The 26863-nt window shown below is 49.9% G+C and overlaps 3 protein-coding genes across 11 annotated transcripts; 1 reads left to right on the plus strand and 2 right to left on the minus strand.

The window, feature by feature from the left end:
• Window position 1: 1 nt before the first annotated feature.
• On the minus strand, window positions 2–18388 carry LOC6736823 (dynein heavy chain, cytoplasmic). 9 transcript variants are annotated; one of them, XM_016170183.3, is made up of 15 exons: window positions 18007–18388; window positions 16220–16794; window positions 15322–16156; window positions 14655–15258; window positions 14496–14601; window positions 14087–14125; window positions 13769–13924; window positions 9645–13700; window positions 9355–9381; window positions 8144–9296; window positions 5976–8084; window positions 4692–4890; window positions 4189–4306; window positions 529–4127; window positions 2–469 (listed from the first exon to the last, which is right to left on the minus strand). In XM_016170183.3, exons 1-15 carry the CDS (start codon window positions 18248–18250, stop codon window positions 304–306), a joined length of 13986 nt encoding a protein of 4661 aa, XP_016030482.1. In that variant the 5' UTR covers window positions 18251–18388; the 3' UTR covers window positions 2–303. The 9 variants fall into 9 exon arrangements, with proteins under 9 accessions (XP_016030482.1, XP_016030480.1, XP_016030476.1 ...); XM_016170181.3 differs by lacking the exon at window positions 4692–4890 and adding an exon at window positions 5530–5725; XM_016170177.3 differs by lacking the exon at window positions 14087–14125.
• Window positions 18389–18506: 118 nt separating this feature from the next.
• LOC6736825 (probable leucine--tRNA ligase, mitochondrial) lies at window positions 18507–21738 on the plus strand. The gene is made up of 4 exons (XM_002083645.3): window positions 18507–18719; window positions 18772–20563; window positions 20619–20860; window positions 20917–21738. The coding sequence occupies exons 1-4, from the start codon at window positions 18630–18632 to the stop codon at window positions 21400–21402; spliced, it is 2610 nt and encodes an 869-aa protein (XP_002083681.1). The 5' UTR covers window positions 18507–18629; the 3' UTR covers window positions 21403–21738.
• Window positions 21605–26863, minus strand: LOC6736826. The gene is made up of 3 exons (XM_016170176.3): window positions 26342–26863; window positions 24951–26021; window positions 21605–24873 (listed from the first exon to the last, which is right to left on the minus strand). The coding sequence occupies exons 2-3, from the start codon at window positions 25762–25764 to the stop codon at window positions 21788–21790; spliced, it is 3900 nt and encodes a 1299-aa protein (XP_016030484.1). The 5' UTR covers window positions 25765–26021; window positions 26342–26863; the 3' UTR covers window positions 21605–21787.

The following is a 26863-nucleotide window of genomic DNA, read 5'->3' on the forward strand; positions in this document are numbered from 1 at the left end:
CTGGGGTTGCTATGAGTATATATATTTAGGAAGCTTTAGCGGAAATGGGGAACAGATTTAAAAATTACTTTCACAAAATCATGCTATCCACAGAAATAAAAATATTTTTTTAAAATAAACTAGAAGTTTAAAGTATTTCAGTTTAAATCTTGAAATTACATTTTGTAAAATTATAATGTTTTTTTTTAATGAAAAGAGTACGAATTTCACTTTAGATAGAACTTTTAGATACTTAAGGTAAAGGCTTTGAAGTAATCATTTAGAATAAAATGTGGGATATAATGGATATCTTGTGCTTAGCACTTAGTTCAAAGCAGTAGAGGTCAAAACTGCCACGCCTCTTTCGTAGAAGCTATGCGAATCCTGCCCAGCTGCAACGGCCAAGTCAACAGTGAAGAGTAGCTCCGTACGGGTGGAGTTCAAGTAAACCGGCAATGTCAACTTGCTGATGCGTGGCTCCGAGGAAATCCTATTGAAAAGTGAAGCATTAGTTATGAATGATACAGTTAACCGTAAAAGTGGACTTACTTTATCCACTTGAGAATGGTGACAGGTAGATCCATCATGATAGTGGAAGCAAGCAGCAGTTCATTGTTCTTGCACTGGGCGCCCTGTAATTTGAGTCCAGTGACCCCGAAGCAACAATCCTTTTGATCGTTCTTTAGCCCAGCATCCGTAATTGTCACATCCAGGGCGAGCTCCTCTAGCGACCAACTGTTCGCCTGGGCCACACACTGCCTGGTGGCCGTGATGTAGGCCTCCGGATTGAGCAAACCACCGAGCCAGACGGGGAAGCCCTGCAGCTCCTTGGCGCCAGCCTGCGAAACAAGTTGCGACACCTTCTGCAGCTGCTGGACACGGTTGCTGAAGTCCGTGATCCATTGGATCACAGTGCATCCTGCAGGAACAGTATACCGCTTCCAACCCTTCGGAATTATACCGCGCACCAGCTCCGACAACATGGAACGATGGTGGTTGGTTTGTTTCTTCTCGCCCTGACAAATTAGAACCACATCCTGCAGGTCCAGGATCACGGTTTGCAACAGACGGGAACCACTCGTCACCTCGCGCTCGAAGTATCGGTACAACGGATCCTTGATGTTCTCCACAGTACGCTTGAGCACTTGCAGATTCTTCGGGAGCAGTTCCAACCAGGCAGTTGCTGAGTTGTGAAGTGTCTTCATCCACGATGGACGTCCATCCTCGCCGCGACCCACTGCAGATTGCTCCGACTGATCCTCCACGCTGTAAGCCAACTCATCGTCGTCCTCCAGCTGCTGCATTTTGAGCAGCTTACTGACCAAATCAGTACCACGGGTGGTAAGCAACACCTTCTCCGCATTGTTGGGCAATCCAAGCCACGAAGGAGTCTGGCGGTCAGTCAAGTTTTCAATCCACTTCAAGAAATGATCGCGACGGGTGCCATCAGGCATGGTGATGTGACGGAGTCCTCCGGAGGCGCCATCAACGTTAGCAACCAGGGCAAAGTCCGCCTCGAAGCTGCGTGCGGTAAAGAGCTTCTTCAAGAAGGAAGTCAAGAGGCGCTGATCGAAATCGTTATCGATCTTTCCTCCGTAAATGGACTGCGAGAGCAGAGTGACCAGGGCGTCCCATGGAACCTTCTCTGGTGGCAGATTGGTGCGGCCCATGGCCGTGGTGTCGATCCAGGTGTCCAACGTGTCGCAAGCCACGCGCAGATCCGATTCGTTGAACTCGTACTTCTTGGCCCAGCCAAGAGGCACATACCGGAGTCGCTCCTGGACGATGGCGTGGAACCAGGCCAGCAGGAAGTAAAGCCGAGCTCGCTCACTTGGAGTCTTCATCATGCGTGCCGCTGGCACCGTAGAGAAGGTGCGCAGCAGATTAGCTCTGATGCCTGGTGGTGGCTCGAACACGAAGATGCGGCCAGCACGCAGTAGGTTAACCGGCACCTTTGGATTAATCTCCATCGTGAGGAACAGCCGGAAGCCGGAATGAGGCTGCAGGGAGTGCATCTTCTTCTCCAGCTGCACAAGCCATTGGGGAGCTAAGTGGACGTTCTTCAAGAGCACCCAGCGACCAGTCTTGCAGGCCATGTTAATAGCCCGCTCAGCTTGGTTGAATCCTTCGGCTGAACCGATAGCAATGCTGGAAATTTGCTTATTTTGCTCCGCTGCCAGGTCATCCACTCGCCCGGAGGCATCGAAACCGGGCACCGAGCAAAGCAGCGCTGGAGTGTTGCAGTTCAACTGCTTGTCCACCACAGAGGTGAAGTCCAGTTCCTGCTCGGCGTTGGGCATAAAGTCTTCTCCGAGCACAGTGTTGACCACATTGTGAGCGGCGGCGATGACGCGATCCGGTCGGAAAGCCTGAATAAGCAGCAGCTGGTGGACGGAGCTGGCAATGGGACTGAGAGCCTTGGATTCGTCCCACAGCTGGGGTACAACCTGTTCAGGCGAGCTCTGCTGCAACCAGGCACCAAGTTCGGGAATGGATCGTACCTTCTCGAGAAGCTTTCGGAAGATGGGAAGACGAAGGGCCAGCCGGTTGACACTCTCAATTTGCTCGGCAGAAAGTCCTTCTACGGGCGTGGGATTTGCTAGCAGACCCTCGCGGCTTCGCAGGAAGAAGTTGAACTCGGCATCCAAATTAGACTCCGAGGTGCCCTTAAGGTGTATCTTGCACATGAGCAGGGCAAAGGTCAAGCGATCGTTGTGGATCATTCCTCGAGCTACTCGCTCATAGCACACCTGGAAGAGGTCCCTGGTGACTATGCCCAGACGCTCCGAGTGATCGGTTCTTCCTTCCAGCTTGGGGTTATTATACAGCACCGTGGAGAAGATATCGAGGAACATCTTCAGCGAGTACTGGTAGAGGAAGTGCACCTGGTTCAGACTGTCCATGGTGAAGTAGATGTTGCTGCACGCCACAGAAAGTGGAAGATACTGCTGGGACACAGTCTCGATTTCGGCTATAACCTTGTCTGTCTCGTCCACCTTCTGATTAATGTCGTAGGCCTCCTTCTTAAGCGTCTCCAGTGTTGTAATAACCGAATCATCGTCAAGGATCTTGCCCTTTGCGTCGTTGAGCGCCTGCAACAGACTCTTTTCCAACTGGCGCAAGCGCAGACGGAATTCACCCTGTAGCTTCAACAAATCTGAGCGCTTCTCGTCAATATCCGGACGTTCAGCCTTCAGCACCTGGTTGAGGCACTGCGACTGCAGAGAGCTACGAGTGACCGTAAAGTTGACGAATGTTACCCTAGAGCAAATATCGGGCGGGAATTCGACAGTGGGATCGCGAGTGGACAGGAAGATGACGAAGGACGGCGACAAATCGATGTCCTGGTCACCGAGGGTAATCAACACACGACCACCAGTACGACGCAGCTCACGGTTCAAGACCGGGTTAAGAATAGGATCATAGTTCTCCACATCCTGGACCAGCAATGGATTACCGAAACGCAGTGCGGACTCCAAATTCTTGCGGAACGAATCATCCAAGAACGAGGTTTTTGTGATCTTCTTACCTGCATATTCATTGAGCAGGAAAGTGGTAGCCTGACCCGAAGGATCAATGATCAAAGGATAGCGGTTGAAGCGCTTCAACATAATAGCATTCTCCGTGCACAGGTCATCCGTGGGCAGCGCATTTGCTTGCCAGCGGAGTCGCTCATCGGGATTGGAAAGATATTCAGTGCGGGCGATATCCGCGCGGTACTGAATGCTGGCAGCCTGCAGATGCTGTGACCAGGTGGTGAATAAGTTCAACCGGTAATGCTGATCGAAGTAACCACCATAGGCGATAAAGGCAGCGGAGAGCAACACATCGCCAATAATGGTGGACATTTGCGACTTGAAAGTCTCGCTAGTGGACTCCCAGCGCTCGCGTTCGATGTTCAAACTCTTCAGCAGTGCAATGGAGCGATCCACCTTGGCTTGGACATTCTCCAGATCCGTTTTGATGGCCTGAGCCTGGGAAATAAGCTGGGCATACTCCTCCTTGTAGGCAGCAATACTGCGCTCCAGTTGCTCAACCAGGTCCTTGGTTTCCTTGGCACTGGCCAGATTCACATCGGCCTGCTCCTCCAGGGAACGCAGCTCTTCGCGAAGAGGCTCCACACGCTTCAACATATCAGCGTACTCGATCTGGATTTGGGCAACGTAGCAGTTTAGAAACTATTCAGGATCATTATGAAATAAATCTTACCTGAGCAATGGCCCATTTGACCATAGGACCACAAGCCATACTGGCGCGATTAACCTTCTCGAAGTTATAGTCCGGATTGCTCAGATACTTGGACTTCATCTTCTCGCGAACATCATCGCTGTTTTAATACAATCATTATATTAGTAATCAATAAAACCTGTAGTTTAGTATATTATTTGAATGAATTAAGCAAGCAAAGCAGTCGGATTACTATGAAACAGCGATAAATTTGACCAAAACCATTGAATTCAACATAAGTTAGAGCCAATTACCAAAGTTAGAGTTAAGTTCAGGTATGTTATTAGAAAGTTTATATATTTACAAACCATAAGGCAGCTCGCTTGAACAATTCAAACTAGAACTACGAAAAGGAGTAACGAAATCAACTCAAATAAAAACCAATTCTACACTCGAAACTATAGCATAACATCAAAAACATTAACAAAAACAGGAATTAAAGTCGAGAACAAATGGGTGTTGGTAATAATTTGAATCATGCTTACGTTATGTTCTCTGTACCGAAGTTAGATACAATTGAATTTATGAAATTTTCGCGCATGATCACGGCGCGGATCGATTTCCAATCGGTCGCATTTTCGCCCAGCAGCAGACAGATCGATTCAAGAGCCAATTTGACCACCGATGGCGGATTAGCCATGGTTCGCACCTCAACGAGCTGTTGCTTGCGGATCGACTTGACCGCTGCACATCGTCGATTAGTTGATTGATTGATCGGTTGTTGGGTTAACATGAGAGATCAGAATTAATATACGGTTTAAGCACAACGGTTTGCACTTATCTATTGTTATAAGATTAGGCTAGATTACCATCTAAAGTTAATGACTAAAGACCGACATCATCATCCCTTACACCTGGATTTAGAACAGGGTTGCGACTCATCAAAGAGATTTAATGTAATAATTCAATAAGATTCCTAGTACAGCATCATGCTAATTGGGTACATTTATCTCTGTAAGAATACAAAGCATTCGGCGAACCGAATGTAACTAATCCTAAGCTAAAGTCCACTTTAGTACAACACACATCATATTATATCGTAGTTTATCCAAGTATATAGGATATCATAAGGTAGTTAGGGGTTATGGTAAGTTGGCCAGTGCACTGCGTATGCTTTGGTGTTTGCTTGTATGCTTGTATATGTATAGAGAGTATATTGTAGTTATGGGTGGTTCGAATGGAGATTATATTCAAATGATAAGGATCGACAGACCCATCGACTGCGTTTTAGACACTAGACAACGCATTGCGCGTTTGCTGGTTAGGATTCGATGGGTGAAGTGCTGTATGATATCGTGATGACAGAGAAAAAGAGTTGCGTACGTGATCTTGTCAGTCTCCAAGTTAACGATCGAGGAGATGAAGCTGTCTTTAACGAGGATGCCCCTAATGGCCTTCCAGTCGGTGGCACTCTCGTTGAGCAGCTCGCAGACCGACTCCAGGGCCAGCTTGACCACGGCCGGTGGATTGGCCATCGACCGCACCTCGGCCAGGTGTTTCTTTTTAATCGAGCTAACGGCTGTCGGAGGTGGAATGTGTATATTGCGATCGTGAGTAGAGAGAGGATTGTTCGGTGGGGTTCAAAATTAAACACAAAGAAATCAAAATAGATTACATTGATATAAAAGTTTTGATAGCCCAGACCCCCCCACTAATTTTCTTCGCTTTTGGAACTATTTTCATAGTTAGGTAAAAAGAGATATAACTTATTCTTAAATAAACTAACTTAGGTGCCCACCCCGCAAGCGATTTTCGCCCGATGGACTTACCTGCTTGCGCATCAATGACAGCCGGTTCCACCTGGGCCAAATCGGCCATTACGTATTTGCGTTTCTCTTCGATCTTGACGGTTTGGTCAGCCAAGCGTATCTGAATTTCCTGCGACTGAATCTTCTTCTTCTCGGCCTCCTGCTGATCCTGGAACATCTGCTTCAGCTTGGCGTTGGCAGCCTCGTTCTTGGCCTGCAACTCTTGCTTCTTCACAGCCAGCGACTTTTGCATCTCCTCGACCTGCTCCACAGTTTCGGCGATCTTGTTGAGACCCACATTCAGATGTAGCTGCTGTTCTTCAAGATCGCTGCGCTTCTCATTGTACAGCTTGACAAAGTGGTGAATAAAGTCCAGATAGTGACGTGGAGTCACCGCCATGGTGCGCCCACCGCGCTTGGCCAGACGAGCGTTGGCCTGGTGGAGTGTCTGGTGAACATACACGCACGAGTTGATGACCGCATCGCGATGAGTGGGATTGGCTGGCACCAGTGGACAAACGGACGGGAAGAAGTCCGGCGCATGCCAGTTGGGTTTCTCCAAGTCCACACGAGTGGTGAACTCCTTGCCCACCTGGAACAGAGCCGAGTCCGACCAGTCGCCAAACCAATTTAACACACAACGATTGAACAGAGCTGGCGAAGTGGCAGCACGATCCTTGAGTCCATCGGTGGAAGGATTCATGGTGAAGACCACGTGCAGATTGCGCATCACCTGCTGGGTGAACCACTTGTACAGTTCGTCACTGGAGTCCAACATAAGACCCTCGCGCTGGGCACCCTCCTTGCACTGAGTCATCAGAGTGGTGTACTCGTCACCCTCGAACAATCCAGGCACCTCTCCGTTGGCCAACAGTGTGTTCATACGCTCCAGGAAACCAGAGTCCAAAACGTTCGACTCATCCAAAATGAAAGCAATCTTTTCATCTTTGCAGCCAGAGCGGCGCAGCACGCAACGCAAATCCTCATCAAAGTCCTCGCTGGTGTACTTGTTGTGCACCTTGATCTGGAATATGGACAAGCCATTCATCCAGGCTACAAAGCGCGAAAGCGTAGTCTTTCCGGCTCCCGAAACTCCAATCAGCAGCAAGTGACCTTGTGGCTGGCGGAAGATACGATCAATACGCAGCACGTGGTCGAGAACTTCGTCGAACAGTACGAGTGGCACATCGAGCTCTTCCTCGTAGAACACCTTAAGTCGGGCATGAACATATTCACGCAGCTCCTCGCGGTTCACCGGCATGTAATCCTTGCTTAGCCAGTTGCTGTAAAGGATAGGACGCTGCAATGCCTCTTCTTGGTTGATTCCAGGGAAGTGCTTCTGGCCCACCAAATCGATATTCTCATTTGTCCATCGGCGCTCCGAATCGTCCACCAGTCGATCCTGGAACAGGCGCAGAGCTTCATGGGCCCAGAGACGCACCAAACCTTCAACAGGAAGGGAATCCAATGGGCGGATAGCCTCGCAGATACCACGCACCCAACGGGTCATCTCACGTGGCGAATAGACATAATGCGGCTGCATGTCCTGCGTAAAGCGATCCTGTGATGCCAGATAGAACTCCACCATGGCGTTGGTCAAAGGCTCTGCATAACCACGAAGAGCGGGCATCAATCTTAGCATGGCACGCGAGAATGTGCCGTAGATCTGCTTCAGAGATGTCTCTCCAGGATAATCCACGTAGATGATGGGCACATGTCTCAAGAACCGATGCGAGAGCGGCTTACGGCCTGGATCAGTGGGTGGATTACAAGCACCCACAAACTGAATGCGTTCCAGAGAAACCCAAGCCTGATCGCTGGCCCTATAGAAGCCCTTGTGCTCCACCAGTTGACGCAAGAACGAGATTACGCGCTGCGTGCCATAGCTGTCCATGTCTGGCAAATTGATTTCATCACAGAACAGCACCAGCCACTTTCCAATCTGCACTGGGGAAAGCACGACTCCGTTTGGTGTCTTGCGGTACTCGCAGTAGTGATCAAACGTCTTAAGCAGCAGCTCCGGCGTGGTAGCCGATGAGAAATTCAGGCCTACCACTTCCATATCGGGGAGAGCACGGAGGGCCGAGAACAGGGTCATAGTCTTACCAGAGCCAGGTGGGCCGCAGAGCACTGAAGAAAAGGAAATTATTCATAAGTACTGGCACCACTATTGTCTACATTTAACTTACCCAATGGTTTATGCTCAGCCAACCAAGTATACAGCAGCGACTCGTGACGAACGGTGTCCAATGTGGGCACAACAATGTCCGGAGACGCCACCTTGTGCGTTTCCACCTCGATGACTGGTACCTTGTTGCTCCACGGAACCCAGTCACCACTCATGTTGACCTCGTAGTCGATAATTGGAGCACCGGCTGCTCCCGGCAGTGGAACGGTAGTCACACTGCGCACGAAGTCTCCCAAATCAATGCGCACCTTCAACTTTGCATCTCCGGCAAATGACCAAAGAACAGAGTATACCAACGCCTTGGGAATGTAGTGCTCCAACTGATCAGCGGAACAGGGGAAATCTGGATGCTGAGCATTGAATGTAAGAACATTTCGAGCAGCCTGGTTGAGCATGGAGAAGAGGGAGCTTAGGGCCCGCAAACGAGTGAAGTCCATGATGTGCTCCTGGTCCATAGCGTACTCCAATGTGCGGACCACAATTCCATCAGCTGAGAAGAATGGTAGCAGAAGCAAAGCAATATCCCGCTGCACCTGGAGGGATGGTGACACCTCCTCCTCCTTGTCCTTTGCCGGCTTAATGACGCCCACGAAGTCTTCGTCTCCATCCTCCAAAGGAATGCTACGCAAACGGGACAGATAGTTCTCAAATATCATCTCTGTCGAGAGCACATCCTCTGAGAACCAGACCATGCCGCAACGGGAAACTGTAGCCAAAGTGGCGAACTTCAAGTCCTGCACCTCGAACATCACCCGCACGTTAGGAGGCAGAGAAAGACGCTCTCCATTAGGCAGAGTCAAGAGTTTGTTATCATCCAGCACAGAGTTCAAGTTCTCTACCCACTCGGGATCCACATCACCGTCGAAGATGATCCATTGCCGCTTGTTGATCTCACCGCGCACATTGTCGATTATCTTGCGCAGAATGTGGGTGAACAAACCATCGGTCCATTCGCGGGTATTCGGGTCCAGGACACCATAAAGGGCTTCCTTAGAAATGGCCTTGGGATCGATTACATGAGCCACGCCCTCAACGCCTTCGAAGCGTTCCAAAGCCTTCAGAAGAGTCTTCCAAGCGGTGGACTTGCCGGATCCGGATGGACCGACCATCATAAGACCATGGTTTAGGTTGGAGATCTGGTACAGTTGCAGCACCTGGGAAAGGAACGGGATTGTCAGCACGAATATGGAACACTCCCTTCGAATTAGTTACTTTGTCCACCCATGTGGAGCCGAGTCCCTGACGGTTAGTAAGCATGTTTAAAGCGAATGGTTATGAAGTGGATTATAATAAAATCCTTACCCAATTGGGTGCATCGATTACGGATGAAAGGAAACCATAAAGGTAAAAAGTAATCAATTTAGTGAATACTGAATTTAAGTTAGTTGACTAGATTTTAACTGTGAAAGTGATGTTTGCTAAGCAAGTTAATGATTACTTTCAACCCCTTGGGTTCCATATCATATAAATCGATCCAATCATAAATCGCGAACCGCTCTTACCTTCTCCATCCAGGCAGCACCCTGCTCGTCACCCTCTCCGCAGACCAGGTAGTCCTCCTGGCACACCTTCCGGATCTCTTCCTTCAGACCCTTCATCTCTGCCCGAGTGTATCCCACATTGGGGAAAACATCGCTCAGAAGCGAGAAGAGCAGTGGGATGTCCTCGGCTACCAGCTTGGGCACCATGGTTTCGCACACCGACTGGATTAAGATCTCCTGCTCTGGCAGGTTCTCCGCTACTGAAGCCTCGTCGATGTTTTCGTCGCCGCGTTGTTTCATCTGTTCCTTGATCTTCATGATGCGATCTCGCTTTACGTTTCCAGCGGAGATCAACACGGATTTCAAAGCACGCAGACCAAAGTCGTAGTGGCTCTGGTTGGACAGTTGCTCGTCACATAGCTTGAAGAAGGGCACGATTTTGCAGGCCAGTTTCTCGGCGGAGCGGAATCCTTGCGAGAACAACATCACCTCAGCAATAAGCTGGCGATCTGGAGTGGTCATGGCCAGTGACCTGAAGAGTTTCTTCAAGTTATCTGGCAAATTGGAACGGCCGGCATAGCCAGGATTCATGGTTATAAAGATAGCCATGTCTGGTGAGACGCGTACTTGCTTGCCCACCAACTCCACAGTGATGCTTTCCTTGTTGCTGTCCATCTCGTACTTCAGCGCCTCCTGAATGGTTTGGATTTGCTGTGAACAAGCGGAAAGCATACGCTCCTCCAGTCGATTGAACTCGTCAAAGCAGCCCCATGCGCCCACCTGGCACAGACCGACAAAGATTCGGCCCATTGCCTGGAAATCGAAGGTCTCATCGCAATTGAATACGAGAACGAAGCGTCCCAGTTGGTTACCCAATGCCTTGACGGATTCTGTTTTTCCAGTACCGGCAGGTCCAAACGGTGAGCCTCCAAGGCGTGATTCCAGAGCCTGTGTCATGGTCAAATAGCAGCGGTCCGTCAGAGGAGTCTGCACCAGTCGATCTTGAACACCCAGATACTCAAAGCCATAGAAGAATCTTGCGTTAGCCATGTGAATGGTCAGTTGCTTCAGCACCTCCGTTTGGCGCGGATCAAAGTAGAATCGCATCTCGCACAGCCATTGGAAGGACTTGGGCGAGGTAACTCCGTTGTTAAGGAGTCGTCGAGTGACCGTTCGCTTGTGCACAAACTCGTTAATAAGGTGCTCGAGCTTACGGCGACGGAGAGGCGGCTGCTCCTGCAAGACCGAATCAGCCAAGACGTTGAGAGTGCTCTCTACGTTACCCAAAACGCGTTGCATCGGCTTAGATTGGTTGTTCTCAGAAGCCTGCTGGAGGGCGGACTCCACATCCTCGGACCAGAGGATTTGTGCAGCCAGCACTACAATCTGGGCCTGGTACTTGTCACACCACTCCATGTAGGCCTGTGGGTCGATCTTTCCATCGCGGAACTGCTTGATATCCTGTACAGCCTGTGCCAAAAGCGAAGCCAGAGTAAATCGCATTTGCTTCTCCACCAGCGACAGCCACTCGTTGATCTTGGGATGCTCCACGGTGGATACTGGGTTAATGAAGTGCACCTCCTCTCCTTCGCGCGATGAAATACCCAGAATAACGTTGTTTTCCTCGTTCAACAGAATGGCAGCTACACCAGCAAACATTTTCTTGAAATGCTTCTGCAGACGTGCAATGTTCTTGCTGTTGCCAATTATCTCCAAAAGATCTTCATCTCCCACGAAGTAGAAGCGAGGGAATGAGGTTCGCTCGCGCTCCAGATACTCGCCCAGAGCCTTCTGGATCTTTCCAAGCAAATCGGCCAGGCGCTCCAAAGATCGCTGCACTGCAGGGATGTTCAGCACATCCATAACCTTGGGCGATTTGGTCACCTTCTTCATCAACCCAAGAAATTCGGAGCTGATGCTCTGGAAACGCGAAGTCTCCACCGGAAGCAGCGTCTTAATATCAGCGCTGCCAGAGAAGATTCCCTCCAAGTAGACCCAACGTCTTTGCACATCAATCCATACATCAAACAGGGCGTTAATTCTGTTGAGTTTCTCCTCCCAGGTCAAAGCCTCTTCCTCAAAGACCTTGTAATAGGGAGACAGCTTCATGGCGGCCACAGAGTTAATGTGCTCCTTCACCTTGTTGAACAGATCGTCCCAACCGCGGATGATGCGGCACTTGTTTTGGTAGTTGATCAAGTCCAGCTCGTAGTTCTGCCAGGACTCACGCACTTGCTTCAGGAACTCCTCCAAGGCCATCTCGCCCTGGGCCACTAGGATAATATCCTTGACGATACCCTCGTTTTTCTGTAGATTCACATCCCACACCTGGCCGAGGGACAAATCGGATAATACCCAATTAACGCGCAGCTGCTTGGTCAACTGCTTCCAATGGCGCTCCTTTAGAGCATCCGACTTCAGCTCCACAATCAGCATGTTCACCTTGATGTAGCTCTGGATCAACTTCTTCACGTACTCATACGATTCATACATACGAAGACGAGCTGGCAGCTCCTTGAGTTGAGCCATCATGGCCTCCAGTTGCTGACGCAACTTACGCGGCTGCACTGAAAGCCAGGGCTTCTCGCGTGTCTCGTCAATCTGTGTCCATACCTTGGACAACTCGCTCCAGACGCCGCGCAGATCTTGTAGCTCCTCGAGAGCCACGTTCATACGCTCAGCACTGTTGTTCGGAACGGCTGATTCTTGCAGCTCCAGTGCCTCCTTGGCCTTGACCACGTTGTCCCGCTCCTCCTTCAAACGCGAGTATTTGCTCTCAAAGATCTGCAGCTGTTGCAGGGCATCGTCTGGTCGGATCTTGCCGCCTGTTGGCTTGGTCTTCTCCCAATCGTTAAGGAAGTCGACCGTGCGTGTCTCCACAGCCTTATCCTCGGCCACAATCTTGGCCTGCAAGCTGGCAACCTGTGTCTGGATGGCCGTGTCCTTGCGCTTGATAATCTCGTTAAAGGCAGACCACTCGCCTTCAATGTTGTCCACATGCAGCCAAGTGTTGGGGAACTGGAAACGCTGGCGCTCTAGAATGCGCTGAGCCTCCCTGAACACCTCCACCTGCTTGTCCCAAGCAATCATGTCCTTCTTTAGCGATTGGACGTAGGTGATGAAGCTCACGGCATCCGATGTACTGGCGGCCTCTATGCTCTGCATCTCCAGATCGGTACGCGACTTGGACACCTTGCTGTGGAAGCTTGTCATCTCGGTTCCCAGCAGCGTTCCAAACTTGCCCAGTGCCTCCTTATGCCAGGAATCGTATTTCAAAGTGACCTTAGCCTGCACCTTGGCGTAATCAATGATAATGGGACCATAGGCTCTGCGAGTATCAGAGGTATCAAAGGTGGTGCGCGATTGCTTGATGTCATTCAAGCACTTGATCCACAAGTTCACATCCTCACCCAAGCGTCCATACAACATATCAGCCTGGAGATCCCACAAGCTCTGATAGCGCAGCCACTCATCCACGTAGTTGCGCACCTCGCTCACCTTTTGCTCGATAGCTCCATAGGCATTCTCCAAAATCTTTCCCTCGGGCAGCTTGGTCAACAGGTTGCGGTATGTCTGAGAAACATGCTTTTCCAATCCCACCTGGTAGCGGGTGCTTTGCAGACGCACTTGGGAGGTGACGATCGCCTGCCAGGCAAAGAATTGCTGCATGATTTGGAAACGGGCTTCCTCAATGGATGGATATAGATACATCTGCTGGTTGGTGATACGAATCTCATGCACAGCATTCTGAATCTGCGGGTCTCCTCCCAGCTTGTGAGTGGGCTGGGCCGGCGCATCAGTATCCATAGAGGTGTCAACCTCCTTCTTATTGCCAGTCAGAGCCTCCGTCCAGGCCTGAATACCCGCCTGCAGACGGTGGGCCAGCTTCTTCTCCACCTCTTCATCGAGTCGAGTAACCCAGACATTCAAGTTGGAGTACTGACGCAGCGAGAGATCGTCAACGGCATGCTGAATCTTCGAGAGGATCTCAACGAAGGTGGCGGCACTGTAGGGACAGGTCTCCAGCGAGCGCACATCCACATCAAGTTGCTCTTCAACAACCAGCAAATCGTCGACCTGTTACAATTACATAGGTAATCTATCAGTAATCTGTACATGTTTCCCGTAAGTTTATATAGGCTCACCTTCTCCTGGAACTGGGTCACACACTCCGACAGGCGGATGACGTACGGATCGAGCTTGTATGACTCCCAGATGAGGCCGATGCCCTCGGAGACCAGGTTGAGTACATCTTTGCGCAGCCCAGCCACAAGTGGAACAATGCTAGCACGATCTTCGATCTATATTAAATGCAACCATGAATTAGTTTATGTTTACAAAACTACAAAAGCCAGATACTTTTTTTGCATGCGGGAGTTGAACAAACTAAACTAAAAACTTAAATAGTGGTTGCAGATACGGATTACAGAATAGATAAACTTTGAGGGGACAAACGACACTACCTTGAATACAGAATTTTGTGCTAGACTCCTATTATTAAGCTGCATGAAAGAAAGGTTGTTGGTTGTTCGGTTGGTTTAGTTCAAGAGCGGATCTTGTGTCTAAGACTAAGGTGATCACTTATGGGCGTGTAAAGTGTTTAAAGTGTGGTAGATAGCAAAATTCAAGCTGCACGCCAGGAACAAAGCAATGCAAATGGACAGAGCAAGTGCTCCAGCATGGTAACATCTTTTGAGGTGTGAAGTGACAAGTGTGATTTTGTAAAGTGTAAGAGCTGGACAAAGGTGTACCAAGAAATGTAAGGCTGCTATTGGATAAATTATCAGGGATTACAATCTAGCTGTTTAAAAAGGCTACCCAAGTAATCCCTTATAACTCGTCTCCTTACAGCCTTTAATAACCGAATCTTACCTTTTCCAATGTACGCTCATAGGTGCGGACACTCTCAATCAATGATATAGCATAAGGATAAATCTGGTTGGCCTGATGTGCCTTGTTCACAATGGTCAGCGGAACTCTATAAAAGATTTAGTTTAAAACAAATTTAATACAAAACAACATAACTCATACCTGAAGCCCAGATTCTTGATGTTGCGCACTTCCTTGGCCAAGGTGATGATCTCCGGTAAAAAGTTGACACGCAAACGCAGAACATTGCCACGTCCAATGCGAGAACGCGTTGACTCGATGGTAAAGATACGGCCAGTGCTGCCAAAGTTGCGCTCCTGCACCTTGCGGGCCCACTCATGGAACACATCCGAAATGGAAAGCTTGGCCCTGAAGCTATCACCGTCTGCCTTTAGCTTCTGGCCCTCGATATGGGTCTCCCAGCCCTTGCCCAACACATCCTCGACGCGCTTCAAGTACATCGTCAGCTGGTTGTCGATCTGACGGGCCCAAATGATGGAGCCAGCCACCGGCGGCAGATCTCGCACCGAAGACAAACGGCAGCTCTTGCTCTGTGGATACTGCACCTTGAACTTCTCATGCAAGGCCTCGATGTCATCCTTGACGCGCTGAATCAGCTGCGTCTGGTACTCCCGGATAGCGCCACGAATGTGCGGACGCACGAAGAGCGCATTGAAGCGCGAGAAAATGCGGAACATCTCGTTGGCGTTCTTGGCTGTTCCCAGCTGGTCACGTAGATGAGCAGTGATGCGGGTCTCCACGCGATCTGTAGGTATAATGGTTTCATTAGTATAAAAATAATAAGCCCACTATAAATTCCGAAAATTACCAATCTTTTCCTCGTAGCGCTTGACGGCGGCCTCCCAAGCCTCGGATCCCTCCTTGGTGATATCTAGACAGTCCACCTCCTTGACGTTCTCGTAGGCTAGGTTGACCTCCTCGATAGCGTTAGCATCGGCAGCGTCAAGGCTGTAGGGCTGTTTGGTTTCTACGGCGTTGCCGTCATCGCCAACAGCCGGCTTGGTGGGCCGCAGCACACGCAGGATGACGGTGCGCAGTTGTTCGTGCTGGCGTCGGAACTTGCGCATGTGCTCCATGCGAGTTTGCAGCTTCTTATGAGCCGGAGAAACACGCCACACCATTTTAAGATGCTCGTCACGCTTCTTCTTCACAATGTCACGGAGCAATCCTTGCAGCTTGTCGTACTCATCATCCCAGCAGCTGAAAATCTCGAAGCACTGGTTCATGACGCGCTCGAATTCATCAAAAGGAATGTGCATTAGGCGCCGGGTGCCCAGCACCTTAAGCAGTTGCTGCGACAGATCCCGCGATATGGCCTCGATAAGCTTGAGGCACCGCTGGATTGGGTACTTGGTGTTGCGCACCTTGCGTAGATGAGCGAAGATCTGCTGCACAGCAGGTCGGATCTTCTCCAGCTCGGTAGCGGAAAGTAAGTCATTAATAGGGAAATCCTTCATCAGAGGATTGTAGTCGGCTACTGTTGCTAGAGCCTGTTTTAAGCCGGTATCTGTATCAAAAGACACGGTGGCATGGAAACGTTTTCCATGCTTCAAAATATCCAGAGTTAAAGCCACCTCTGGCGACTCGCGCTTTTCCTGAATGCGATACAAGGCCCGCTCCAGATTGAGCCAGAAGGAAATTTCCTGAAAAAATATTTTAATGTTGGATATTTCTTCTTGTATGTCAATAGCTTATTTTTTTCTCACCTGCAGTGCAGTTCCCGAACCCGGATCGCGGTTCAGCTTGGTCACCTTCTTGATCTCAGCGATCCAGCGGTTAACACCGTTCTGCAGCAGATTCAGGAAAGAAGAATCCTCCACCTTGTCGCCAAAGTCGGCCACCTTGGCCTTGCGGTTCTCCTCCGCGCACTTCCGGATCACATTGTTGACGGTCTGGTGAGCCGTCAGCGTGATCTCCGGTATGTCGATGTTTTGCTGCAGATGCAGCAGTCCCATCTCCAGCTCGGCCAGCTTCTTCTCCACGGAGGGGGCCATCTTGTCGCCATCGCGATCAGCACGACCCGACTCCTTGACGTACGACTTGAAGTAGGGCGCCAGGGACTTGCTGATGAAAGCGTGCAGCGTCTCGTAGGGAGATCCGTCCGAGAAATTGATCAGCCGCAACTGCGAATGGATCGACTTGTCCGCCTCCACGACCAGGCCGCGCTTGATGCAGGCCAAAGATGCCATCCGACTGTTGGTGAAGTGAACATCGTTGCTGATTTGGTAGGTCACCTGCTCCTTCTCCTCCTCGCCCTCCGCCGGCTGCTCAGAATCGTCCTCTAAAAATGAAAAAGTTGGTTAACAATCGAATTTCATTATGGGATGCACGCGGACTCTGAAGCCCACCTACAATTGTATTCAACAATTTTTTAATAGTTTGGGGCTAAATCCGTTGCCTTTTTTTTCCATTATTGAACTTTCAAAGGACAACTTATTCCCGCCTCTAATCAAATTAAGTTTACCATTTCTGGCTCCACATTTACCCCTCACCCACATTCATTGGCATTCTACTGCCCACCTGGCATTGGACTCAATGGCACGGCATTGGCATGATTTCATTATCAAGGTGTCGACCTCCGGAAATTCAGCGTCCAAGGAAAAACCTTCGAAATTCGTGCGCTCAAGGCTGGACCTTGGCGATGTCATTGCTCCCGCGCAGTTGGCCCCGTTGCCAATGTCAATGTGCCGATGGCATTGCCTTCGGCCAATGTCAATGTCGCTCCCAAAGCCATTGAAGCGGCGGAAGGTGTGCGCAGCCTCCAAGGTCGTTTCCGTAAACAAACTGGTTGCTTGGCAGGTAACAGCTGTTTCCCGGCGAATTGCTTGTAAACAAACAAAGCCGGCAAGCGGCAAAACAGCTGTTAGCACTTATCGGTCTGCCGCGACTATCGCCTAATAGTTATCGAAGTGAATCATACCATCATGGTATGTGCTGACGTCATGCACTGAAACCCGTTCTTATACCCTTTAATGCAGTATACTGATTTTACACTGCAGTTGGTAAAGCTGTTCTACAACCTCTTTGTTTTCTTTTGGTATTCCCTAACATGAATTCTTGCTAGCCTTCTGATTTTACTATTAATTGTGAATGCACCATGAATGCAATAAAAATCCTGATTTTGTAGTTGAATTGAAATTTTGAGAACAGTATGATTTTGTGATGCCTATACATTTTTCAACCACAACTTGCTGGTGATATGGTAGGGTATTTCAGCTTCGACTTCCAAATCAAAACAAATTTTCTTATTGGAATTCAAACAACATCTGCCAAATTGATTTTTAGAAAACTGGTTGTGTATTCAGCTAGCAAACCCACAAATAACTCACTGTAACCATATGGAAGTAATATTTTTAACTAATAATAACTAATAACAAAAAGATTGAATTAAACTCTTGCCCACTTTCTTATCTTCGCCAAAAAGACGCCATTTTGTGCAGGTACCATTTTTTTCACACTAGATTCGCCAACGGGGCAGGAATTCTTATTTTACCTTTAATGCAATTGCGTTGGACATAGAGCGCCTGCACCTGGGGATCCGAGAGGAACTTCCGGATGGTGTCCTGGTTGACGGGATCGTCCAGAGCATTGTTCAACGATGCAGGAACCACATCTTCCTCAGGCAGCAAAATGGTCACCGCCTTCCGAAGATAGTTGGCAAATGCATCGTAATTCGCAATGGACAGGTTCACGATTGGATCCACCGATGTATCGGGGTTCTCCAAGGAGTCGCCCATGTCCCACAAAGGTTTTCGGTATTAAATACTCCTCAAAGTGTGTACAATATGATTTTTCACAATGCCTCGCCCTGTGAAAAATTACGTGAGTTTTTTTTCGCGAAATGTAAACGGCCTTGCCACTAAGATGAAAATCGATAGCAAAAAAGCCAGTGCTACCGTAGTTGCGGCAGATATCAGAATACAGCACTGGGCGAAATGTTACCAGACAGTCAGGAATGCTTCCCGCCAAAATTTCTCAGAGCAAATACCATCCAAGTGAGCGATGTGGCAGCTCGATGCAGAGATACAGCTGTTCGATTGTAGAGTGCAGTGGGTTCTTGCGATCTTGTTATTCAATAATTGTGAAATGTGCAATTTAATCAATTAAACCGGTATAATGCAAGCACTGAGAAGAACGCGACCTTGGGGAGCTGTCTACTGGAATAGCTGGCGGCGCCTTCTAACCCAAAGCTGCACGGGGAATGAGGTGGGTGGATAATATTTCGGAGAAACCCAATAAGACCTTTGTTAAATTCCAGAACCCAGAGCTAAACAGTGATGTCAAGCACCGGATTGAGGCTCATTGGCGGGAGCAGCTCAGTGGAGGGCAGTTCAATCCCAAGGACTCGAAGGATAAGTATTATGTGCTCTCGATGTTTCCGTATCCCTCCGGCAATCTTCACATGGGCCATGTGCGCGTCTATACCATAGCCGATTCGGTGGCTCGTTTCCAGCGAATGTGCGGCAAGAATGTCTTTCAGCCAATGGGCTGGGATTCCTTTGGGCTGCCCGCCGAGAACGCCGCCAATCAGCGTGGGGTGGAGCCCGCGTCCTGGACGGAGCAGAACATTGCCCAGATGAAGGAACAACTCAAGCGACTGGGTTGCTCCTTTGACTGGAACCATGAACTGTCCACCTGCAGTCCAAAGTACTACAAGTGGACGCAGCATTTGTTTCTAATGCTCCATCGCCATGGATTGGCCTACCAGAATGAGGCTCTTGTTAACTGGGATCCCGTAGACAAGACCGTGCTCGCAGATGAGCAGGTGGACGCCAATGGCTGTTCCTGGCGGTCGGGCGCCAAGGTGGAAAAAAAGCTTTTGAGGCAGTGGTTTATCCGAACGAGTGCGTATGCGAAACAATTGCTCGACGGTTTGGAGGATCCCACGCTTCGCGACTGGAGGGATATTATTAACCTGCAGCGACACTGGATTGGAGAGTGCGATGGATACGCTTTCAACCTGCTCACCTCCGCTTCCGGATTTTTAAGAGTGTGGACTACCCATCCGGAGCACTTAAAAGATCCCCATGCCTTTCTCGTGCTCCGCAGCAATCATCACTTGTCAAAGCTGAAGAGTGCGGACAGCCTAAGCGCGGAGAACCCCTTTGCGGGCACCACAATGCCTGTGGTCTTCAGCGACGAAGTGACATTCCCACCAAAGAGCGATGTTTACCTGGCAGCGCCCAGCTTCCGCAGCGAGGACAAGGATTTGTGGGATTCATATGGACTTGCCTTTACTTCAAATGGCACGGATGAGGAAACCCTAAGTCCAGCCAACTGGGAAATGTTAAGGAAAGAGGTGCTCCAGGCAGCCACGCGCCTTAATGTTGGCGGTTATCGTGTATCCTCAAAGCTAAAGGATTGGTTGATATCACGACAGCGCTATTGGGGCACTCCCATTCCTATTGTACACTGTCAAAAGTGCGGAGCAGTGCCAGTGCCGGAGGAGCAGCTGCCAGTATCTTTGCCTCCGAAGGATTCCCCGAAGGAAGCGTTTCTCTGTGATTGCCCAAAATGCGGTGAAAAGGATGCGCGAAGGGAGACGGATACAATGGACACATTTGTGGACAGCTCTTGGTACTATTTGCGGTACTTGGACGCCCAAAATTCCGAAAGCATTTTCGATCCAGCGCTGACCAAGAGGTTTATGCCTGTGGATCTGTACATAGGGGGCAAGGAACACGCCGTGCTCCATCTTTACTACGCCCGCTTTATGAACCAATTCCTGCACAGTTGCGGGCTTTCGCCCACTAGCGAACCCTTTTCCCGGCTGCTAGTCCAGGGCATGGTGATGGGTCGCTCCTTCCGGGTGAAGGGCAGTGGACGTTATGTGCCCGAATCAGAAGTGGAGATTGTGAACGCCAAGAAGAACCAGGCGGTGCTAAAGGAAACCAAAGAGCCCGTGGTCATGACCTGGGAAAAGATGTCTAAGTCGAAGCTGAACGGGGTGGAGCCCAGCGACATGTTTAATGAGTATGGAACGGACACAACAAGACTGATCATACTGGCCGATGTGGCGCCTACATCACATCGAAACTGGTCCAGTGCAAGTGAGTATTAAGTAAAATATGATAGCTCCCATTTGATATATTGTGTATACGACAGCTTTTCCTGGCATCCTTAATTGGCAAAAGCGACTTTGGCTGACCCTGCAGGACTTCCAAGAGGCTCGCGAAGATCAAAATGCCTCGGATGTTGTACCCACCAGTGAAGAGTTCCTCGCTGAGGATGCCAAGCTGTTCGATGCACGAAACTTTTATGTGAAAGGAGCCACCTTTAACTACCGCCATGCACAGCAACTCAGTGTGGCAATTTCCAAAATGCAGGGGCTAACGAATTCTCTCAGGGTAAGGCTTAAAACTGAGTCAATTTTCTAATCTCAGCTTATGCAAAAATATTTTAGCGCACACCTAAGCATGTCCTGCGACATGGAAAGCAGTTTGAACGTGCGCTAGCTGCCCAGATCATCATGCTCGCACCAATGGCTCCGCACTTTGCCTCCGAACTGTGGTCAAAGTTTGTGGCGATACCAGGCAGGCTGAATCCCGCCAGTCAGGAGTTACAGTGGAGCGAAGATGTGCTGGCTCAGCGCTGGCCAGACATCGATCCCGCCTACAATCTGGATCTTAGCATTAAAGTTAATGGATTTGAGAACTGTGTAATCAAAGTGCAGAGAACGCACCTGGATAAGGTAACGCACAGCGATGCTCTTGACATTGCCTTCAACACCGAATCGGTGACATCGTACCTAATCGACAAGAAAATTCGCACCACCAATTTTGTGCTTTACCCGGGCATCGAGGCTATTCTGAATATCTACGTGGATAAGGCGAAGAAGACGCAAAAGCCGGCGACCACCGATGATGCAGAGGCTCAGCCTCAGGCGTAGGATTTATTTTGAATATGGTTTAACCCTGATGGAAAGTCGTGAAAGTGGGTAGTAAAAGTTTGCTTACTACTTTTTATGATATTCTTGCGAGTTGGACCACACTGATCATAGTGCTTAAGCCGAACGGATTACGGAGGAGAGTGGGTTCAACCCGCCCAAATGCATTTCCGGTGTTGGCCAGAAAGGCGCCATCCTAGATTGGTACTTTTTAATCATGTTTAATGTTAAATATTTATAAAAATTGGACTAGTTGTAAGCAGCTGCTTTACAGGATTGGTAAATGCCTAGAATCATAGGAATATAATGGTTGCTCTACCTGTGCGCCTCTATCTAAAAGCCAGATCGACTAATAATTTCATAATTTTTCATTTGTTGGAACGGCCTCTCACTTCAACAGCTCGCACATGAGATTCCGCAGGTAGACATCTAGCTGGGCGTAATCCAGCAGCGTATTCCGGACGATATCAAGAAGCATACTTGGCCAAAGAGTTTCCAGCTTGTGCAGCTTCTCCACGGCGTTGCAAGTGTTCTCCAGCAGAAGGGCAAAGTGCTGACGACCTCGATCTCGGACGCTGGGCGCCATGGCAGTGCTTCCCGCTTCCGTCGCTTGATTCAGGTTCATTGAGGTGGAAGTTCCTGCTCCGCCACCAGCGTTCTTCTTCCACTGGAGTGCCTCTTTTCCCACCACGAGTCGCAGGGACTTGTTGTCCGGACGTAGGAGCCACTCTTTAGGAGACAGTTTGCTGGCCGTGCAGGTTTCATCGAGACGCAGTCTCGCCAAAAGCGGCTGCAACATCACCTCGGGCATGGACCACAGCACCAGGTCAGAGAGTCCAACATACTTGGCATTCGCAGCCTCCACTTCCGCTTCGGTCACCTCCTGTCCATTTAGCTGCTTCAGTCCCCAGTGTGATAGCCTGTAGATGGCGTATGCTCGCCAGGATTCCTTCAGCGTAATGCCATTGCCCTCGGCATCGATCATCAAGCTACTAAGTCCCTGGAGCTCCGCCAATCCATTAAGTTGACCCAAACAGGAGATGTTTGTTTCCCGGAAAACGTAGTGCTCGGCGTGGGGGAATCGCAGCTTAATCCTGCCCAGAACACATACGATGCTGTTGAAGTTAATGTAACTGAAGTTCAGCGTGTGCACGTCATTGGCCTTGGCCGGATTCCACTGCTTATCGATGAAACGGAGGGCTCCCTGGCCGTAGATGTTGAGGTACCTTCCGCATATTTCAATCAGGTAATCGCCACCTTGTTCTCTCTCCCGTTCAGCGGCGCTGGGCTTGGACACTGTAATGGCTGCGTTTGGAGTCGCAGCTGCTCCTGAAGGTGTTGCTGCTGTTGTGGAGCCTCCTGTTCCAGCTGCCGCTCCTGCTGATGATTGGTTAGTACTATTCGTTGCCGCTTTCGTTTGAGTCGCCACCAAGTTTAATCCATTGTTGGTGGCCTTTCCTCGACCCGCACTATTGGAACTGCTGCTGTTACTGGTGCTGCTGCTCACGGTTTGCGCCCGCACCAGACTACCAGCCATGTAACGCTTGGAGGAAGCAGTTGCTCCTCCTCTCTGGTTGATCTGTAAACCCAATTGTGTGATAGGCGCATGACGGGAACGTTGTTTGCTGCTGGTCGGACGACTTGCATTGGAGGACGCAGTGGCGGGCACAGGCAAGGTGGCAATTATGGTTGTTGATGGTGAAGGCGACGTGGTGCCGGGCACTGGAGTGCCTGGGGCAGCTGGTGGAGTCAAGGTCAGTGCAGGCGGCGAAGGTGAGGATGACACCGGTGCTGGCGGTGTCACTATAGCTACTTCAGGAGATTGGCTTGCAACTGGAACTGGCGATGATAGTGGCTTTTCCTGCAAGCCCACTTTATTGGAGTTTTCATCAATCTGCGGAGTCTCTGGTTTATTTTTAGCACCTCCGTCATCATTGTCCGAGCTATAACAACTGGAGCAGGAGTCAACATTGGGTCCTAGACTAGAGGCCTCCGAGGAGACGCCATCCTCTTCGTGTGGGTTCCTTAGATCCTTAGCAATAGGCGGCAGTTTAATCAGTGCCTGTAGTTCATCCATCAGTTCCTTGGGCTGCTGCGACTCCTCGGATTCCGTTTCCCCCTCCTCACCTGCGGGACCTTCGTTGGACTCATTGATCTTGGCCAGCTCGCTGGTTAGGCGGCTCTTGGGACGACCCACCACTGTCTGTTGGGAACGCAGAAGTTCCCAGTTGGTCCTGGCATTGGATATAACCTCTTCTCGTCGGATGTTGTGGTAAGCCTCGGAGCTTCCAGGAGCAGCTTGAGCCTGTTCCTTGTGCTGGCGCCAAGCAAGAGCCGCCCGACGCACCTGCTCCGTGATGGGCATCTGACTAAGGGTTTGCAGCAGTGGAAGGTACGAAACCAAGAAGGATACGCAATCGCCGGCGAGAGAGACAGGATTGTTCTCGATTGTAACTTCCAGGAGGCGGGTGGCCCTTGCAATACTGGCCATATCATCAACTCTGTGTAAATCGTTGTGGCATAACCAAAGCCTTTCCAGAGCCACCAAGTGCTGGAATCCATTGATCCGCCGGAGCTTGTTCCGCTTGAGGTTCAACTCCCTAAGGCAGCGCAGACCAAGAAAATCCTGCTGATTTATCTGACGAATTTGATTTCCCGCCAGATTCAATGATTTCAGTTGCTGCAGGCAGTTGATGCGACTGCCCAGACTGGTGAGTTTATTACCATGTAAATCCAACACTCTTAGCGTATCCTTTAACGAGGACAGACCACCAATGTCCGTAATCCTGTTCTTGCCCAGCAGTAGCACCGAAAGCGAAGGTAGTCCATCCAGGTTCGCTATTCTCTCTATCTGGTTATCATAGAGATCCAGAAATACCAGCTGCTGAAAGATGATCCCATAGCTGGCACTTAAGCTCAACTGCTTGTTCTTGATGCTTAGCTGCTCCAAGGCAGAAATGCTGGTCATCACACTGGGAGACTCCTCCTCTTCACCACATCCCCCGCACAGAGAGAGATTGCTATTGTGCAGGGCACTGCCCTCATCGCAACTCTGGAGGAGATTACTGCCGGCTCCACCCGGCACGCCCACTCCTCCGGCTCTGGTTGCCTTGAGCATTGCCCTTCGTTGGATGAGCTGTTGCTGATGCTTCATTGCCTGGAGGCTGCTGCTCACAAAGCTCTTGGATTTCTCCAATCCGTAGCGCATGCGTAACGCCGGTGGAGGCGTCAGTTGTGCCTGTCCGTAGTTGTAGCCTCGCTTGGCTAACTTGGAGCGCCCTGCGGCTGTTCCTCCGTTGATGGCCAATGCCTGAGTTGTCAGTGGACTGCCTGAACCCGGACTACCACCGGACTTGGGCGATAGGCGATGGGAATTGCCGCCTGCATTGGTCATGGCACGGGTAAGTCTGCCTGGATGATGACCACGCAGGCCAGATCGTCCTCCTTCCTTGTTTCCATTGCCGTTGCTATATTCTAGAGGAGCAAAAGAAGGAAAATCAATTGGAGATCTATGTACTATTCTTAAAATTCTATATTTTCAGGATACAAACCACCCAGCTTATTATTGTTACTCTCCCGTGGCGTGGCGACAGCAGGAGGAGGCACTGGTGGAGGCGGCGGTGTCAGCTCCTTGGGTATGTGGAAAGTGTTGATCAGGTTGTGCTGCAGCGACAGCAGTCGAAGATTGGGCTCCTGCTCAAAGATGGGAATCGCAGTGAGCCCTCTCTTGTCATAGTTAATTCGATCGGGCAGTTCCTCGCGCTCCTTGGGCAATCTCTGGATCCGACAGATGCCATTTGGTTGCGGCGTAACGATGGCTCCACTCACCAGAGTTCCGCCGGTGCTGCCCACCAGGGTATTGGGTGTTACAGCCGCTGTGCCTGGACGACAACTATTGGAGGCCGCCGAGGAGGACGTAGACTTGGAACGCTGTCGCTGGATGCCAACGCCACGTGGTAGATTCCGTTGCTGTTGCTGCTGCTGCTGGCGGATTTGAGCTGCGGCGGCATAGCCTCGCTTCAATTGTTGCTGCTGGCCAACTTGGAGTTCCGATGGCTGTTGGATATGCTGCTGCTGCTGCGGCACTGGTCGCTTGGGGATGGCGTTGTGGCTTAAGGTGCTATGGGAGCGACCAATAGGACGCCGGCGTAGTCTTTGATTAAAACTAGGAACGAACGGTTCGATTTTCAGCAAAGATGTTTGAGGTAAGTAGTTCTGTTGTTGTTGCAGTTGTTGTTGTTGGGGCTGCGGCGAGGGATTCGCTGCAGCCGGAGTCGCAGCAGGAGCAGGAGCGGGAGCAGGGCAGGCTGCCTCCGGCGTGGGCGTCTCATCGTTGAGTATGGAGCGACCGCGGCATTTGGCCATGGAGATCAGCTGGCGGCGCCTGGCATGAGTTGCCGCCGATGTCGCTGGCTTCGTCCTTGGTGGCTCCTGGCCTTGCACCTGGACTGGCACCTGGCCCTGCCCCTGGCCCGTTGCCGTGCGTGTGGCACCTTCCACCTTCGAGTTTCATAATAGTTCGATGCGGGCAAGCGACTCCTGGAGAGCTCCGGACATAGTTACGGGGATTTGTGATGGTCCTTGCGATGATTACACTATTTCCGTTGCATAATCTGCAATCCCTATAAAAATAGATATAAACAGACAAAAGTATTTATCCTAGTAATCATTCGATTCACTTAACGTTGCAATTTGCATTACTTTAAAGGTGAAATGAAACCATCCACAAAATTGGAATTTAAAGTTCAACTAATGTTTGCTGAACGTTCAAAATCATAAAAGAATTTCATGATTAAATACCAAATTGTCTGCATCCTCACAGAATTACAAGAGAACAAGCCTCATATGTATAATCCAATGGGCTGTGTTCCATTTTGGGAATTTAAAACCGAAAAAAGGCTATTTAATTACAACTGCCTTGCAGTAATTGAAATTTGCTCACCCAGTTTTATATGTAAATCCCAGAAATGACGAATACCCAGTCCTGGTTATCTAATTTGCAATTGCATTCAGCTCTCTGGTCGACGGATTATGGATTAGTTTGCTTCTTTTTGGGGACACACAAATAGATACAGTGGGAGTGCCTCGAATGGAATTGGGAGCGACTGCTCCACTTGAGCTGCTTTTCCCTTCAGTTCTCGTTGATTTTTGGTGATTTCTTTTGTCGATTGGTGTATTCAGTCTTCTGCGGTACAGAGGTTATAGATATATAGATATATAGATAAAAGTATGGTATTTGTGTGCTCCTCGAGTGTTGTTGGTCGCCTCCGTGGCAGCTCTGAGCCAGGATTCGTGGACTCGCTGGCTCGGGCATGTGGGCCCATTTTATTAGTTTGTTTATTCGGGTTATACATTCTCGATTTTGGCCTGGCGCGGTTGCCATAGAACACTTATATGCGGTGCATTTGGAAGACAGTTGCTGTCCCTATTCCGCTCGCTCGCCGTCCCACTCGCACCCGCGTGA

This window comes from Drosophila simulans, chromosome 3L (genome assembly GCF_016746395.2).
Source record: "Drosophila simulans strain w501 chromosome 3L, Prin_Dsim_3.1, whole genome shotgun sequence".
NCBI classification, from domain to species: Eukaryota; Metazoa; Arthropoda; class Insecta; order Diptera; family Drosophilidae; genus Drosophila; species Drosophila simulans.